We start from the raw sequence: 14,577 nt of genomic DNA, 5'->3' as shown, positions 1-14,577 counted from the left end.
TCGGGCCGAGCGAAGGCGGTTTGTCTTTAGATTCAAGCTTTGATGCTTTCATTTTTGCTCATTTCTTATTACTGATATTTTCCCAATTTTCCCACATTTTTTCCAATTTTTCCCCCAATTTATTCCCAGTTTTTTCCTTGTTTTCCCAATGTTTCCCCCATTTTTTTTCTCATTTCTTGTAACTAATATTTTCCCAATAATCCCGATTATTTCCCAAATTTATTCTCATTTTCCCCCCTATTTTCCCTCAATTTTTAACACATAGTTGACTTATTTTAGTCCCATTTTTTTCTTTGTTTCTCCAATTTTTTCCTTTCATTTTTGCTCATTTCTTATTACTGATATTTTCCCAATTTTCCCACATTTTTTCAAATTTTCCCCCCAGTTCATTCCCAGTTTTTTCCTTGTTTTCCCAATGTTTCCCCCATTTTTTTCAAATTTCTTTTCACTGATATTTTCCCAATTTATTCCCAATTTTCCCCCTTAAATTTTTCTCATTTCTTGTAACTAATATTTTCCCAATTTTCCCACATTTTTTCCAATTTTATCTGCATTATTCCCCCAATTCATTCCAGGTTTTTTTCCTTGTTTCCCCAATTTTTTCCTTTCATTTTTGCTCATTTCTTATTACTGATATTTTCCCAATTTTCCCACATTTTTTCCAATTTTTCCCCCAATTCATTCCCAGTTTTTTCCTTGTTTTCCCAATGTTTCCCCCATTTTTTAAAAATTTCTTTTCACTGATATTTTCCCAATTTATTCCCAATTTCCCCCCTTAAATTTTTCCTCATTTCTTGTAACTAATATTTTCCCAATAATCCAGATTATTTCCCAAGTTTATTCCCGTTTTTCCCCCTATTTTCCCTCAATTTTTAACACATATTTGACTTATTTTTGTCCCATTTTTTTCTTTGTTTCCCCAATTTTTTCCTTTCATTTTTGCTCATTTCTTATTAGTGATTTTTTCCCAATTTTCCCACATTTTTCCAATTTTTCCAAATTATTCGCCCAATTTATTCCCAGTTTTTTCCTTGTTTCCCCCATTTTTTCCAAATTTCTTTTCCCTGATATTTTCCCAATTTATTCCCTATTTTCCCTCAATTTTTAACACATATTTGACTTATTTTTGCCTCAATTTCTCCCATTTTTCTGGTTCTAGACGACACATATTTCAGCATTGGAAAAGTATCGTTCAGGGTTCTGGTATCGGCATCAAAAACTAAGTATTGTTAAAGTATCGGTATCGGAAAATAATGTGTAGGGGGAGAGGAAAAGGTCGGAGGTAAAGAGATCGATTCAAACAACACGTGTGCAGAAAAGGAATCCAATAAAGGGAATCCAAAAGCAATATTCAAATCCGTTACAGAAATAACCGGCAAAGAAAAGAAGTGGGTGTGGTTTATCAGGCTGCATCATCTTATGAGAAAGTCTCCACAAATAATAGAGATTTTCATTTCTGTCAGTATCGCATTGTCCTTCATGTCTGGAGACGTGATCGAGCTTAGTCTGCACTGCCCCCTGGTGGACACTTGCAGAGGAGCGGTTTAAAACAGTCAGTAATGAAATACATTTACTACATAGAGTTTTTGAGGATTTGTACTGAACTCAAGCAGAACTTAATACTTTTACACTACAATGTATTCTTACAGCTTCTTTATTGTCCAAGTTCAATATCTTTAACCTCTTAACTCCCACCTGAACCGATCTTTTTCCTCACATCATCCGATTTTTTCCCCATCTTTTTTTGTTAAGTATTCAACTCATTTTTGTAACTTTTTGGTACTTTTTTTGTCATTTTTAAAATCCCATTTTTGCAATTTTTTGGTCAAGTTTTTGTAATTTTTTCGTCAATTTTGTATCAAATTATTCTCATTTTTTGGTCCAATTTTGTCACATTTTTTTGTAATTTTTGTGTCAATTTTTTGTAATTTGTTGTCAAATTTTTATCACATTTTTGTATTTTTTTTCGTCACATTTTGTCACATATTTAGTCATTTTTTGTCATTTTTTTGTCATTTTTTCGTCAATTTTGTATCAAATTTTTGTCATTTTTTGGTCACATTTTGTCACATTTTTGTCACATTTTTTTGTAATTTTTTTGTCAATTTTTTGTAATTTGTTGTCAAATTTTTATCACATTTTTGTATTTTTTTCCGTCACATTTTGTCACATATTTAGTCATTTTTATTACATTTTTGTCATTTTTTTGTCCCATTTTGTCATTTTTTTGGTCATTTTTTTGGTCATTTTTTGTCACATTTTTGTCACATTTTGTCACATTTATGTCATTTTTTTTGTCACATTTTTGTCATTTTTTCATCAATTTTTTGTCAATTTCTTGTGACATTTTTGTGACATTTTTGCCACTTTTTCATCAGTTTTCCGTCACTTTTTTGTCAATGTTTTCTCACTTTTTTGTCACATTTCCATCATTGTTTTTGTCTCAGTTTTGTTGCTATTTTCACACCTTTTTTCCAGAAGCTTTTGGACTGGGGTAAAGCCAATTGTAGAGAAAATGTGCTCGGTTCAGGTGGGAGTTAAGGGGTTAAAGCCACTGATGCAAATGTAAAGACATTTAAAAGCAAAAAAATATAATAGAAGGCCACACATTTTGTACTTTCACTGAACATGTGGTTGAAAATGTCGAGCAGTGCCATTATCGATCTAAAACGTGCTGAAATGCCATTTAAAGGTTTTGTTTTGGCACTGACAGCGGTTCAGACACTGGTTTGTTGTTTGTTCCTCACCTGAGCGTAGTGAAAGGCCGGTCCCATCTCGACCACATGTGGATCTGAGGACTGCGTGTCTGCCACCGTCTGAGCGACCTTCAAACACAGAAAAAGCACTGACTGAGAGTGAGGATCAAATATCAATGCTATCTATGCTAATGCTAAAGCTAATGAGCGCTTGGGACTCGCGGAATCACGTGAGGCCGGATTTACTGATAACAGAAGTCACAAAGTGCTCATACACGGCCACCGGGGAGCGCTGTTCCCCAATAACGACCATTCAAGGTGATTTGCAATGTCAAGTCAGGGGCGGAGCTAGAAAAAAAATGACGGGGAGGGGGGGCAAGCAGGGTCAGGGATCATATCTTTTGTCACGTTTTCGGCAAATTATTCGCATTTTTTTTGTCAAATTCGTATCACCTTCTCGTCCATTTTTTCTCATTTTTTTGTCATTTTTTTTTCACTTTTTTGTCAATTTTTTTGTCAATTTTTTGTCAATTTTTTGACCATTTTTTGTCAATTTTTGTCATTTTTTGTCAATTTTTTTGTCACTTTTTGGTCAAATTATTCAGTTTTTTGTCAAATTTTTGTCAATTTTTGTACATTTTTTTGTCACTTTTTGGTCAAATTCTTATCACTTTTTCGTCCATTTTTTTCTCAATTTTTCGTCAATTTTTTTTCCACTTTTTTGTCAAATTTTGCTCATTTTTTTGTCACTTTTTCGTCCATTTTTTCCTCAATTTTTCGTCTATTTTTTCTCATTTTTTGGTCACATTTTTGTCACTTTTTTGTCACTTTTTTGTACATTTTTTCACAATTTTTCGTCAAATTTTTCTCACTTTTTTGTCAATTTTTTGTCACTTTTTTGTCAAATTTTCCCACTTTTTTGTCACTTTTTCATCAATTTTTTCTCATTTTTTCATCAAATTTTTCTCAATTTTTTGTAAATTTGTTGTCAATTTTTTGTCATTTTTTCCTCAATTTTTCTTTAATTTTTTCTCATTTTCTGGTCACATTTTTGTTCATTTTTTTGTCACTTTTTCGTCAAATTATTCGCATTTTTTGTCAAATTCTTATCACTTTTTCGTCAAATTTTTCTCACTTTTTCTTTATCTGGATTTACTGAGTTACCTGGATGTTGTTAGACTCGGGCAGGTGCTGGTGGGGGGTGTGTGGGTGGATGTCTCTGCGTTACCTGGATGTTAGCGGACTCGGGCAGGTGCTGGTGGGGGGTGCGTGGGTGGATGTACTGAGTTACCTGGATGTTAACAGACTCGGGCAGGTGCTGGTGGGGGTGTGTGGGTGGATGTACTGAGTTACCTGGATGTTAGCAGACTCGGGCAGGTGCTGGTGGGGGGTGCGTGGGTGGATGTCGCTGAGGTGAGGGGCGGGGTCAGGTGTGGCCCGTCTGTTGTGCTGGAGCAGCATCTCCTGGTAACACACGCGGTCGAAGTTGGTCCTCCACAACAAAACCTGCACAGACGAGAGGCGGTGTTCACGTGTGACTGCCCCCGCGACCCCGCCCCGGATAAAGCGCTCTCACCTGAGCGTCGACGCCTCCCGACGCAAACGTCTCCCCCGTCCGACAAAAGGCCACGGACAGAACCTCCCCCTGTGGAAAAGCGTCACAGGTTCAGAGTCGGACTGAGCACAGAAGAAGAGGAGGAGGAGGTGCCGCGGCGCCACCTGGTGTCCGTGCAGCGTGTAGATGAGGCGTCCCTCCAGCAGGTCCAGGATCTTCACCGTGCCGTCGGCCGAGGCGCTGAGCAGGAAGTTGTTGGACGGATGGAACGAGAAGCTGTGGATCTCTGCGGAGTGCACTGCAGACAGACAGGTTTTTACAGGGAACCTCTCGAGCGACGGCGTTTAAAAAAGGTCCATCTAATGCCAGTTTGAATCCAGTTAAAAGCTTCGACTTGGATTTTGGCTCAGTTAATTCACAGATCTGCTTTTTAACCTCTTACCACCCGCCTAAACCGAATGCATGCTGTCCTCTTTGGCTATAGGCCTGTGTCACACATCATTTGAAAGCTAAGACCTGCAAAACTGATCTTTTTCCTCGCGTTGTTGCTGTGTTTTGTCACCTTTTTATGATTTTTTTTTTTCTTTTTGTCACATTTTTGTTGAATTTTTGTCACTTTTTTAATGAGTTTTTGTCACATCTTTGTTGAATTTTTGTGACATTTTTCGGTTGAGTTTTTGTTACATTTTTGTTCAATTTTTGTCACATTTTTGTTGAATTTTTGTCATTTTTTTGTTCACTTTTTGTCAAATTTTTGTTCACTTTTTGTCAATTTTTTGTCAAATGTTTGTCATTTTTTTGTTAAGATTTTGTCAAATTTTTGTTCAGTTTTTGTTGAATTTTTATTGAATTTTTGTCAATTTTTTGTTGAATTTTTGTCAATTTTTGGTGAATTTTTGTTGAATTTTAGTCATTTTTTGTTGACTTTTTGTTGACTTTTTGTCGCTTTTTGTTGAATTTTTGTCAAATTTTTGTCATATTTTTGTTGAATTTTTGTCACTTTTTGGTTGAGTTTTTCTCACATCTTTGTTGAATTTTTGTCAAATGTTTGTTCAGTTTTTGTCATTTTTTTGTCGCGTTTACATCCTTGTTTTCTTCTCATTTCTTCGTGGCTGTTTGGTGCTTCTTTCCCAAGAAGCTTTTTGATTAGGGTAAAGCCAAACTGGAGAAAATGTGGTCTGTTCAGGTGGGAGTTAATAACCCTGTGTGGATAAACAGGTGGTCCTCGGTACCTTGGTAATGCTGCAGGAGTTTGTTGGTCCTGATGTCCCAGATTCTCAGGCAGCTGTCGGACCCCGAGGCGGCGACGCACGTCCCACTGGAGTTAAAGTCCACAGACGTCACCGGGCTGAAACAGAACAACACGTTTACTAAGAACGCACTCACACCAGACGACACTGTGGGAATGTTTAAAATGCTCTGCCAACAAAACATTTCTGCTTTACTAAAACTATAAATACACTCATGAAGCTTCAAATCAGAGGGTGGAGCCTGGTAAAAAACTTGGCGTTCCAGAGTGATCATTAGCACTGTAACATCTGTCTGGCTTTACCCGGTGCAGCTGAAGACGTTGATGCAGAGTTTGGTGCTGGTGTCCCAGAGTCGAACTGAACGATCGTCTCCGCAAGAGGCAACAAGGCGTCCGTCAGGAGAGAAACTACGGCAAGAGGAGAGGACAAACATCAGAGCTGACTTTGCCTTCCCTTCTGTGGGACGAAATTAGCAGCACGGAGACTTCTTCATAACCAGGCTGGTGAGGCAGGCCCTTAAAGCAGAACTTTGTGAAGTGTTTACCTTAAAGGAGCTATGCCTGATTGTACAATCTTTGTACAAACAGGTTCACTCAAATTTCAGATTCCTATTTTCTGGTCCAAACTCATCTCAAACGTTCCTAATGCATTCACAACATCAACATTCGTCACAGGGACTGAGTTTAAACCAGGTTTCACAACTTTCAGGAGGAAAACTGTCACTTCACTGTAAAACATGCCTACTAGACTGACATTTTATGACTGTTTATGTAGAGGCCTGGAAATACGTTCATTAAAAATAGGCACCCCTACAATTTTTATTTTTGACATTTAAGTATTTTTTTATATATATATATTAAAGGAATAGGCCACCGTTTTTACATACTGAGATATGTTCTTACCTTAGCTTTGACGAGTTCTTTAGGACCTGTCTGATCTTCACCCGTGCCTTCAGTCACGTAAACACAGCGCAGACGCCGTTAGCATTTAGCCTCTCCCTCTCTCCTCTATAGCTCCAAAACTGGTCAAGATAGAAGCTACCAAGCTCTTCCACGTTTTCCCTATTTAAATATGGTTACGTGAAGTGTTCCACTACAAAGTATAATTACACAAAATTAAACAATGTGGATTTTCTAAGCGGATAAAAGGGGGAACTATAATGTAAGGCGTAATAATACCAGGAGTAGTTTGGCATCCGCGCAGTAAAGTGAAGATTACTGCGCAGATGCCAAATACAATATAGTTCCCCCTTTTATCCGCTTAGAAAATCCACATTGTTTAATTTTGTGTAATTATACTTTGTAGTGGAACACTTCACGTAACCATATTTAAATAGGGAAAATGTGGAAGAGCTTGGTAGCTTCTATCTTGACCTGTTTTGGAGTTATAGAGGAGAGAGGGAGAGGCTAAATGCTAACGCCGTCTGCGCTGTGTTTACGTGACTGAAGGCACGGGGGAAGATCAGACAGGTCCTAAAGAACTCGTCAAAGCTAAGGTAAGAACATATCTCAGTATGTAAAAACGGTGGCCTATTCTTTTAATGGGATGATTGGAGGGTCTTTCATCGCCCCCTGGTGTCTCTGGCCACAAAACCACAATTGCAACTTTCCTGCCACTGGACCGGAGCAACCAATACACACTAATGGAATCACGAAGAGGAAGCTAACGGGCAAAGCTAACGGTGGGCTAGCGCCACTTAAACAGTATTTACAGCCAAGTTTGAGTGAAAATGATCTCCATTGTGTGACTGGATGAACAATATCCCTCTGTCCCTTTGTCTTTTCTGTCAGCGTAGTATTTACTCTCAGGGACAATTAATGAGTAAAAAAACACAACATGCTACGACATCTGCAGTGGCGCTTATGGCCTCTAGGGGCAAGAGTTACTTAGTACTGCTTTAAGATACCATTTTGTTTTGAGCGATGCACTGAGGCTTGTTGCGTGATGGAGATTGCATTACTTATAAATCTGTGATATAATTACATAAGACAGTACAAATCCCGGAGAGAAGCTACAACAGAAACCTTAAAAGGCTGAAGAGTTCGTATTAATGACATAACGTGTAATGAATGTGTAATGAGGCTGTGCAGACGCCGTTACCGAGCGCAGTGGACCCAGTTGGTGTGCTGGTTCAGGGAGTAGAGGAAGCAGCGCCTCTGGACGCTCCACACCTTCACCGAGCGATCGTCCGACGCCGTCACCAGCTGCAGGGCGTCGTGGGAGAACGACACGCTGCGCACCGGGGCCGAGTGCGCCCGGAACACCGTGGACTCGCCTTTCCTGGAGGACACACCCGAAACAAACCATATTTAAAACGTTCCTAAAAAGGGCATAAGGGTGGGATTCTCACTGTAGACTCCGCCCTTGTGTGACCTGTAGCTCGCGCTGCTCCAATGCTAACGAATGCTAACGAAAACCAGCCTGGTTTCTTTAATTGTGACTAACACAGGAGGAATATCTAGCCAAAGAAAGCGTTTAAAAATTAGAAACCAGGCGTTAAATTGTTTTTTAACTTGTCTAAAGTCCAATGGTCCAAGCTAATGGGGATCCTTTCAATAAACATGTAAACATAAACTATACAGAGTTTAAAAATGTTACAGTATTTTCAGCACAACTGCCTCTAAAATCCTGCGCTGTCACTCAAAAACGTGTTACTTCGGGTCTGAAGTGCCGTCATGCACGAGCTTCATATAGAAGCTGCAGTTACACGTATGACCTGAGGTGGCAGTAGTGAGTGTAAAATGACCAACTTGCATCTAGTCTCTTTAAGAGTAACAGAAAAGTGACAAAAAAGTAGGGATGCACCGATCCGATATTGGGATCAGGTTCCGGAGCCAATACGAGAAAAATACGATATCAGGCATTGGCGACAAATATCCGATACTGAACCGTGAAGACACTTCAACTACAGAGGACAGTTAAGGCATTGATTTTGGCTGTTGATTTAAGTAAGGGATAATGTATAGAACGCTGGTCATTATCGGGAAAATAAGCACCGACAGGGCGAATCGGACCCCGACGCGAAGCGGAGGGGTCCGATTCGCCCTGAAGGTTATTATACGGCCATTTGCCAACTGAACACACACAACATAAACTTCGTACACTTTTATGAAGGCCGAAAGGTTTATTTAATGACTTCCGCGAGAAATAGTTCCCAAAAGTTTGCGCGTTGCTCTGCAACGTTTTGCTAAGCTAGAAGCAGCAAGGCTAGTAGTTAGCCTAGCTACTTAGTTGAAGGCGCAGTTGGAGGAATGGTGGTGAATCTTTGGGTAAGTTGAAAGTCAGACTCACGCTAACTTCACGAGCGATTCCCCGACTTCTCTCTCAGTGACGGGGACAGATAGTGTCGCTACTACGTACGCGCGGAGTGATATGAAAGCACGAACTCCGTTGCCATGGGCAGCGTCATTATTTTTTTCAGAGGTCCTTTATCAGAAAATAATGACCGGTAGAACGTTGGGAAATCCCATTCAAATCAACGGAGCTTCTACTTACGTTGTGAAGAGCCGTATAATAATGACTTTTAATGTATTTTAATGCCCCGCAGAAATCCTGTTTAACCTCTTAACTCCCGCCTGAACCGAGAGGATCTTTTTCCTCACGTCATCAGATTTTTTTTCCAGCATTTTTTGTTGGGTATTCAACTCATTTTTGTAATTTTTTGTAATTTTTTTTGTCATTTTTTCGTCATTTTTCAAATCAAATTTTTGATATTCTTTGTCACATTTTTGTCACTTTTTCATCTTTTTTTTGTCACTTTTTTTTTGTTTTTTGTAATTTTATATCAAATTTGTGTAATTTTTTTTGTCATTTTTTCGTCATTTTTTTAATCAATTTTTATCACATTTTAGTTATTTTTTGTCACTTTTTAAATTTTTTCGTCAATTTTTTCGTCAATTTTTTCGTCAATTTTTTCGTCAATTTTTTCATCAATTTTTTCGTCAATTTTTTCGTCAATTTTTGTCATTTTTTGTTACATTTTTATCACATTTTTGTCATTTTTTTGGTCATTTTTTCATCACTTTTTATCAATGTTTTCTCACTTTTTTGTCACATTTCCATCATTGTTTTAGTCTCAGTTTTGTTGCTATTTTCACACCTTTTTTCCAGAAGCTTTTGGACTGGGGTAAAGCCAAACTGGAGAAAATGTGCTCGGTTCAGGTGGGAGTTTTAAATGCCCTATTTTGACATTGACATTTTTATCCCACATATTTAGTATTTCAATAATCTACAGCAAAAGCTCCAAATCGATATCTCCAAATGACTTTTTACCCACATGATTTTGCAGATATTGTATTGTATTTATTTGTCTAAACCACTCCCGCAGGTGTGAGTAAAGTCACCTGACCCGACTCACATGGAGGGCGTCCACAGTCGCACCGATCTGTCTCTGGAGCAGGAGGCGACCAGCTTCCCGAAGGGGCAGAACTGGACGGCTGTGACGGCGTCGCTGTGACCCACGAACCTGAACGCCCGGGCCTTCGGAGCCAGGTTCCAAATCATCACGCTCTTATCCACGGACCCCGAGGCTGCGGAGGAACAACGCCAGTGAAGAAGAAGAAGCAGAGGAGAGAAAGAGAGGGAAGGGCTGAACTTTACCGAGCTGTTTCCCGTTGGGGCTGAAGTCCAAACACGTCACGGCGCCTTTGTGTCCCCGGAAGTGTCTGTCCAGAGAGGGGTCCTCCTGAAGCACACGTCCCGCTTAATGCTCAGGGTTTACATTCAGAGAAGCCAGATAACCCTCTATGCCAGTCAGGGGCAGACTGGGACTGAAAAACAGCCCTGGACTCTGACCAGCCTGGCCCAAATTAGCGTAAATGCGACTCTTCCACAAATACATGTTTTAACCTCTTACCCCCCGCCTTAAGCAAATGCATTCTGTCCTCTTTTGAAAGCTAAACCCACAAAACTGACCTTTTCCTCGCGCTGTTGCTGTGTTGTGTCACCTTTTGTATATTTTGTTTTTTACTTTTTGTTGAGTTTTTGTCACTTTTTGTTGAATTTTTGTCACATTTTTGTTGAATTTTTGTCACATTTTTGTTGAATTTTAGTCACATTTTTGTCACATTTTTGTCACATTTTTGTTGAATTTTTGTCACATTTTTGTCACATTTTTGTCACATTTTTGTAATTTTTTTGTTGAATTTTTGTCACATTTTTGTCACATTTTTGTTAATTTTTTGTTGAATTTTTGTTGAATTTTTGTCACTTTTTGTTGAATTTTTGTTGAGTTTTTGTTGAATTTTTGTCACTTTTTGTTGAATTTTTGTTGAATTTTTGTTGAGTTTTTGTCACATTTTTGTTGAGTTTTTTGTAATTTTTTTGTTGAATTTTTGTCACATTTTTGTCACATTTTTGTTAATTTTTTGTTGAATTTTTGTTGAATTTTTGTCACTTTTTGTTGAATTTTTGTTGAGTTTTTGTTGAATTTTTGTCACTTTTTGTTGAATTTTTGCTACATTTTTGTCACATTTTTGTCACATTTGTGTTGAGTTGTTGTTGAGTTTTTGTCACATTTTTGTCACATTTTTAATTATTTTTTCTATCATTTTTTGTTGTGTTTTTTTGTCTGTGTTTTTCTCACGTTTTCACCCTCTTTTTCTTGCCATTTTGATACTTTTCTTTTAGCTTTTAGATTTGGGTAAAGCTCGGGACTGGTGGCCCTCGAGCCAGTGGCCCTTCTGTGCTCTTCCAGAATGGACATATGGCCAGTCTGCCCCTGATGCCAGTTAGGGATATCGACAGAGATATTTTTGCAAACCAACACAAATAAGTGGCCCCACTGAGCTGCGGAGTGCCACAGGGCTCAGTTTTAGGTCCTTTATTGTTTTCACTGTACCTGCTGCCCCTTGGATCTATTTCAAAAAACATAATATGTCGTTCCATTGTTTTGCAGATGACCACCTGGTTCAGACAGGCGCTGTTAAATTGTATTCAGGATGTAAGGACTGGATGGCCCAGAATTTTCTAAAACTTAATGAATCTAAAACGAAAAGTGTTGTTTTTGAAAATCGCTTAAATAGATAGGGCAGCCCAGTCTTTAAACATTTTTAAGTCCTTGTTGAAGACCCACTTGTTTGTGAAGGCTTTTAAAGCGTCTTTGAGTGTCCAGAAAAGCGCTATATAAAACCAATGCATTATTATTATTAACCAAAACTGAGCAGTAATTGTTTTGTTTTTTTGCTGGCATTTGTTTGTGTTGTATTTTTGTGTGTACTTCTGCATCTCTATTTTTTGTATATTTTAAATGTGAATAGTGTATTTATATATATATATGTATTTTTGTGTACAGTACTTTGGGCAGCGATGCTGTTTTAAATGTGCTTTATAAATACACTTGACCTTGACCTTGATAAGCAAACCTGTAAGGCCAGACTAACGTCCTATTTGAAAGAAAACTGATGACGTTTTTTGACGTGTTTTTGTCACTTTTTGATTGACTGCGGAATTTTTCCGCAGTCAATAAATGGTTTTCATGTTCTTTATCCATTATTGATTGTCTGCGGAAAACTTCCGCAGACAATATATGGTTTTCATGTTCTTTATTGATTGACTGCGGAATCCTTCCGCAGTCAATAAATGGTTTTCACGTTCTTTATTGATTGTCTGCGGAATCCTTCCGCAGACAATAAATGGTTTTGGTGTTCTTTATTATTGATTGACTGCGGAATCCTTCCGCAGTCAACCATTGGTTTTCATGTTCTTTATTATTATATTTTTTTCCAGATTTTCGGGAGTTTTCACAGCTTGCACGGTTTCAGCAATTTCAGCAACTTATACCTCAAAACGTTCAGCATGTTGGAGAGAATCCTGCTATTACTTTTGGGAATTCAGCGATTTCCGGTTTTTCCGCAATCGGCCGATATTCGGCCGATTTTTCCCATTACTTATAATGGGGCTTCCTCAAATTCACAGATTCTGCAGTTTTTTCCGCAGTTTCAGCAATTTCTGCAGTTTGTGCTTGTTCAGCTTCCGCAGCTTGTCAGTTTTCAGAAAAAATCCGCCTTCTACAGTTTTCCAGTTTTTTTCTACGGGCTTGGGAATTCTGCCATTGATTTGTATGGGGAATTCTGCCCATTCATTTTAATAGGGCCATGCATTTTAATGGGACTTCAGGTACATTCAGGTCTTTCAGCCATTTCTGCAGTTCAAATACTTCTGCAGTTTCAAATACTTCTGCAGTTTCAAATACTTCTGCAGTTTAAATACTTCTGCAGTTTCAAATACTTCTGCAGTTTCAAATACTTCTGCAGTTTCAAATACTTCTGCAGTTCAAATACTTCTGCAGTTCAAATACTTCTGCAGTTTCAAATACTTCTGCAGTTTCAAATACTTCTGCAGTTTCAAATACTTCTGCTGTTTCAAATACTTCTGCAGTTCAAATACTTCTGCAGTTCTAATACTTCTGCAGTTCAAATACTTCTGCAGTTCAAATACTTCTGCAGTTTCAAATACTTCTGCAGTTTCAAATACTTCTGCAGTTCAAATACTTCTGCAGTTCAAATACTTCTGCAGTTTCAAATACTTCTGCAGTTTCAAATACTTCTGCAGTTTCAAATACTTCTGCAGTTCAAATACTTCTGCAGTTTCAAATACTTCTGCAGTTCAAATACTTCTGCAGTTCAAATACTTCTGCAGTTTCAAATACTTCTGCAGTTCAAATACTTCTGCAGTTCAAATACTTCTGCAGTTTCAAGGATTGGGACAAAGACCCAGACCCGAACCAAGACCTGAACCAAGACCCGAACCAAGACCTGAACCAAGACCCGAACCAAGACCTGAACCAAGACCCGAACAAAGACCCGAACCAAGACCCGAACCAAGACCTGAACCAAGACCTGAACCAAGACCCGAACCAAGACCCGAACCAAGACCCGAACCAAGACCCAGACCGAGACCCGAACCAAGACCCAGACCTAGACCAAGACCCGAACCAAGATCCGAACGAAAACCCAAACCAAGACCCGAACCAAGACCCGAACCAAGACCCGAACCAAGACCTGAACCAAGACCCGAACCAAGACCTGAACCAAGACCCGAATCAAGACCCGAACCAAGACACAGACCAAGACCCGAACCAAGACCCGAACCAAGACCCGAACCAAGACCCAGACCAATACCCGAACCAAGACCCGAACAAAGACCCGAACCAAGACCCGAACCAAGACCCAGACCAAGACCCGAACCAAGACCCAGACCAAGACCCGAACCAAGACCTGAACCAAGACCCAGACCAAGACCCGAACCAAGACCCGAACCAAGACCCAGACCGAGACCCAGACCGAGACCCGAACCAAGACCCAGACCCAGACCAAGACCCGAACCAAGATCCGAACGAAAACCCAAACCAAGACCCAGACCAAGACCAGAAACAAGACCCAGACTAAGATCCGAACCAAGACCAAGACCGGAGCCAAAAGCCAGACCCAGAACAAGACCCGAACCAAGACCCGGACCAAGACCCGAACCAAGACCCGAACCAAAACCCAGACCAAGACCCAGACCAAGATCCGACCCAAGACCTGGACCAAGACCAAGTCCAGACCAGGTTGCCATAGCTACCGGAATTAAAACCATAACCAGGTAAACCACAGGAACCAGGCCAAGTCCAGACCAAGTCCCCATAGTTACCAGAATTCAATCCATAACCAGGAAAACCACAGAAGCCAGGCAAAGTCCAGACCAAGTTACCATAGTAACCTGAATTCAATCCATAACCAGGTAAACCACAGAAGCAAGGCCAAGTCCAGACCAAGTTACCATAGTAACCTGAATTCAATCCATAACCAGGTAAACCACAGAAGCAAGGCCAAGTCCAGACCAAGTTACCATAGTAACCTGATTTAAAACCATAACCAGGTAAACCACAGGAACCAGGCCAAGTCCAGACCAAGTCCCCATAGCTACCGGAATTAAAACCATAACCAGGTAAACCACAGGAACCAGGCCAAGTCCAGACCAAGTCCCCATAGTTACCGGAATTAAAACCATAACCAGGAAAACCACAGAAGCCAGGCCAGGTCCAGACCAAGTTACCATAGTAACCTGAATTCAATCCATAACCAGGAAAACCACA

At 39.6% G+C, this 14,577-nt stretch overlaps 1 protein-coding gene across 1 annotated transcript in view; it reads right to left on the bottom strand.

The window, feature by feature from the left end:
- poc1b (POC1 centriolar protein B) overlaps nucleotides 1-14,577 on the bottom strand; it is a gene marked incomplete at its 3' end in the record, with an annotated part of 379,874 nt that overhangs the window by 41,228 nt on the left and 324,069 nt on the right. The window contains exons 2-10 of the mRNA XM_079559353.1: nucleotides 10,101-10,185; nucleotides 9,859-10,030; nucleotides 7,602-7,781; nucleotides 5,804-5,908; nucleotides 5,484-5,599; nucleotides 4,416-4,549; nucleotides 4,273-4,341; nucleotides 4,050-4,202; nucleotides 2,748-2,825 (exon numbers count right to left, since the gene is read on the bottom strand). Of these exons, the coding sequence (XP_079415479.1) occupies nucleotides 2,748-2,825; nucleotides 4,050-4,202; nucleotides 4,273-4,341; nucleotides 4,416-4,549; nucleotides 5,484-5,599; nucleotides 5,804-5,908; nucleotides 7,602-7,781; nucleotides 9,859-10,030; nucleotides 10,101-10,185 (1,092 nt within the window). The remainder of the gene's footprint in view (nucleotides 1-2,747; nucleotides 2,826-4,049; nucleotides 4,203-4,272; nucleotides 4,342-4,415; nucleotides 4,550-5,483; nucleotides 5,600-5,803; nucleotides 5,909-7,601; nucleotides 7,782-9,858; nucleotides 10,031-10,100; nucleotides 10,186-14,577) is intronic.

This window comes from Gobius niger (assembly GCF_951799975.1).
Source record: "Gobius niger genome assembly, chromosome: 7".
In the NCBI taxonomy this organism is placed as follows: domain Eukaryota; kingdom Metazoa; phylum Chordata; class Actinopteri; order Gobiiformes; family Gobiidae; genus Gobius; species Gobius niger.
The sequence above is the reverse complement of the archived record's forward strand: the minus strand, read 5'-3'. Positions and strand labels throughout refer to the sequence as shown.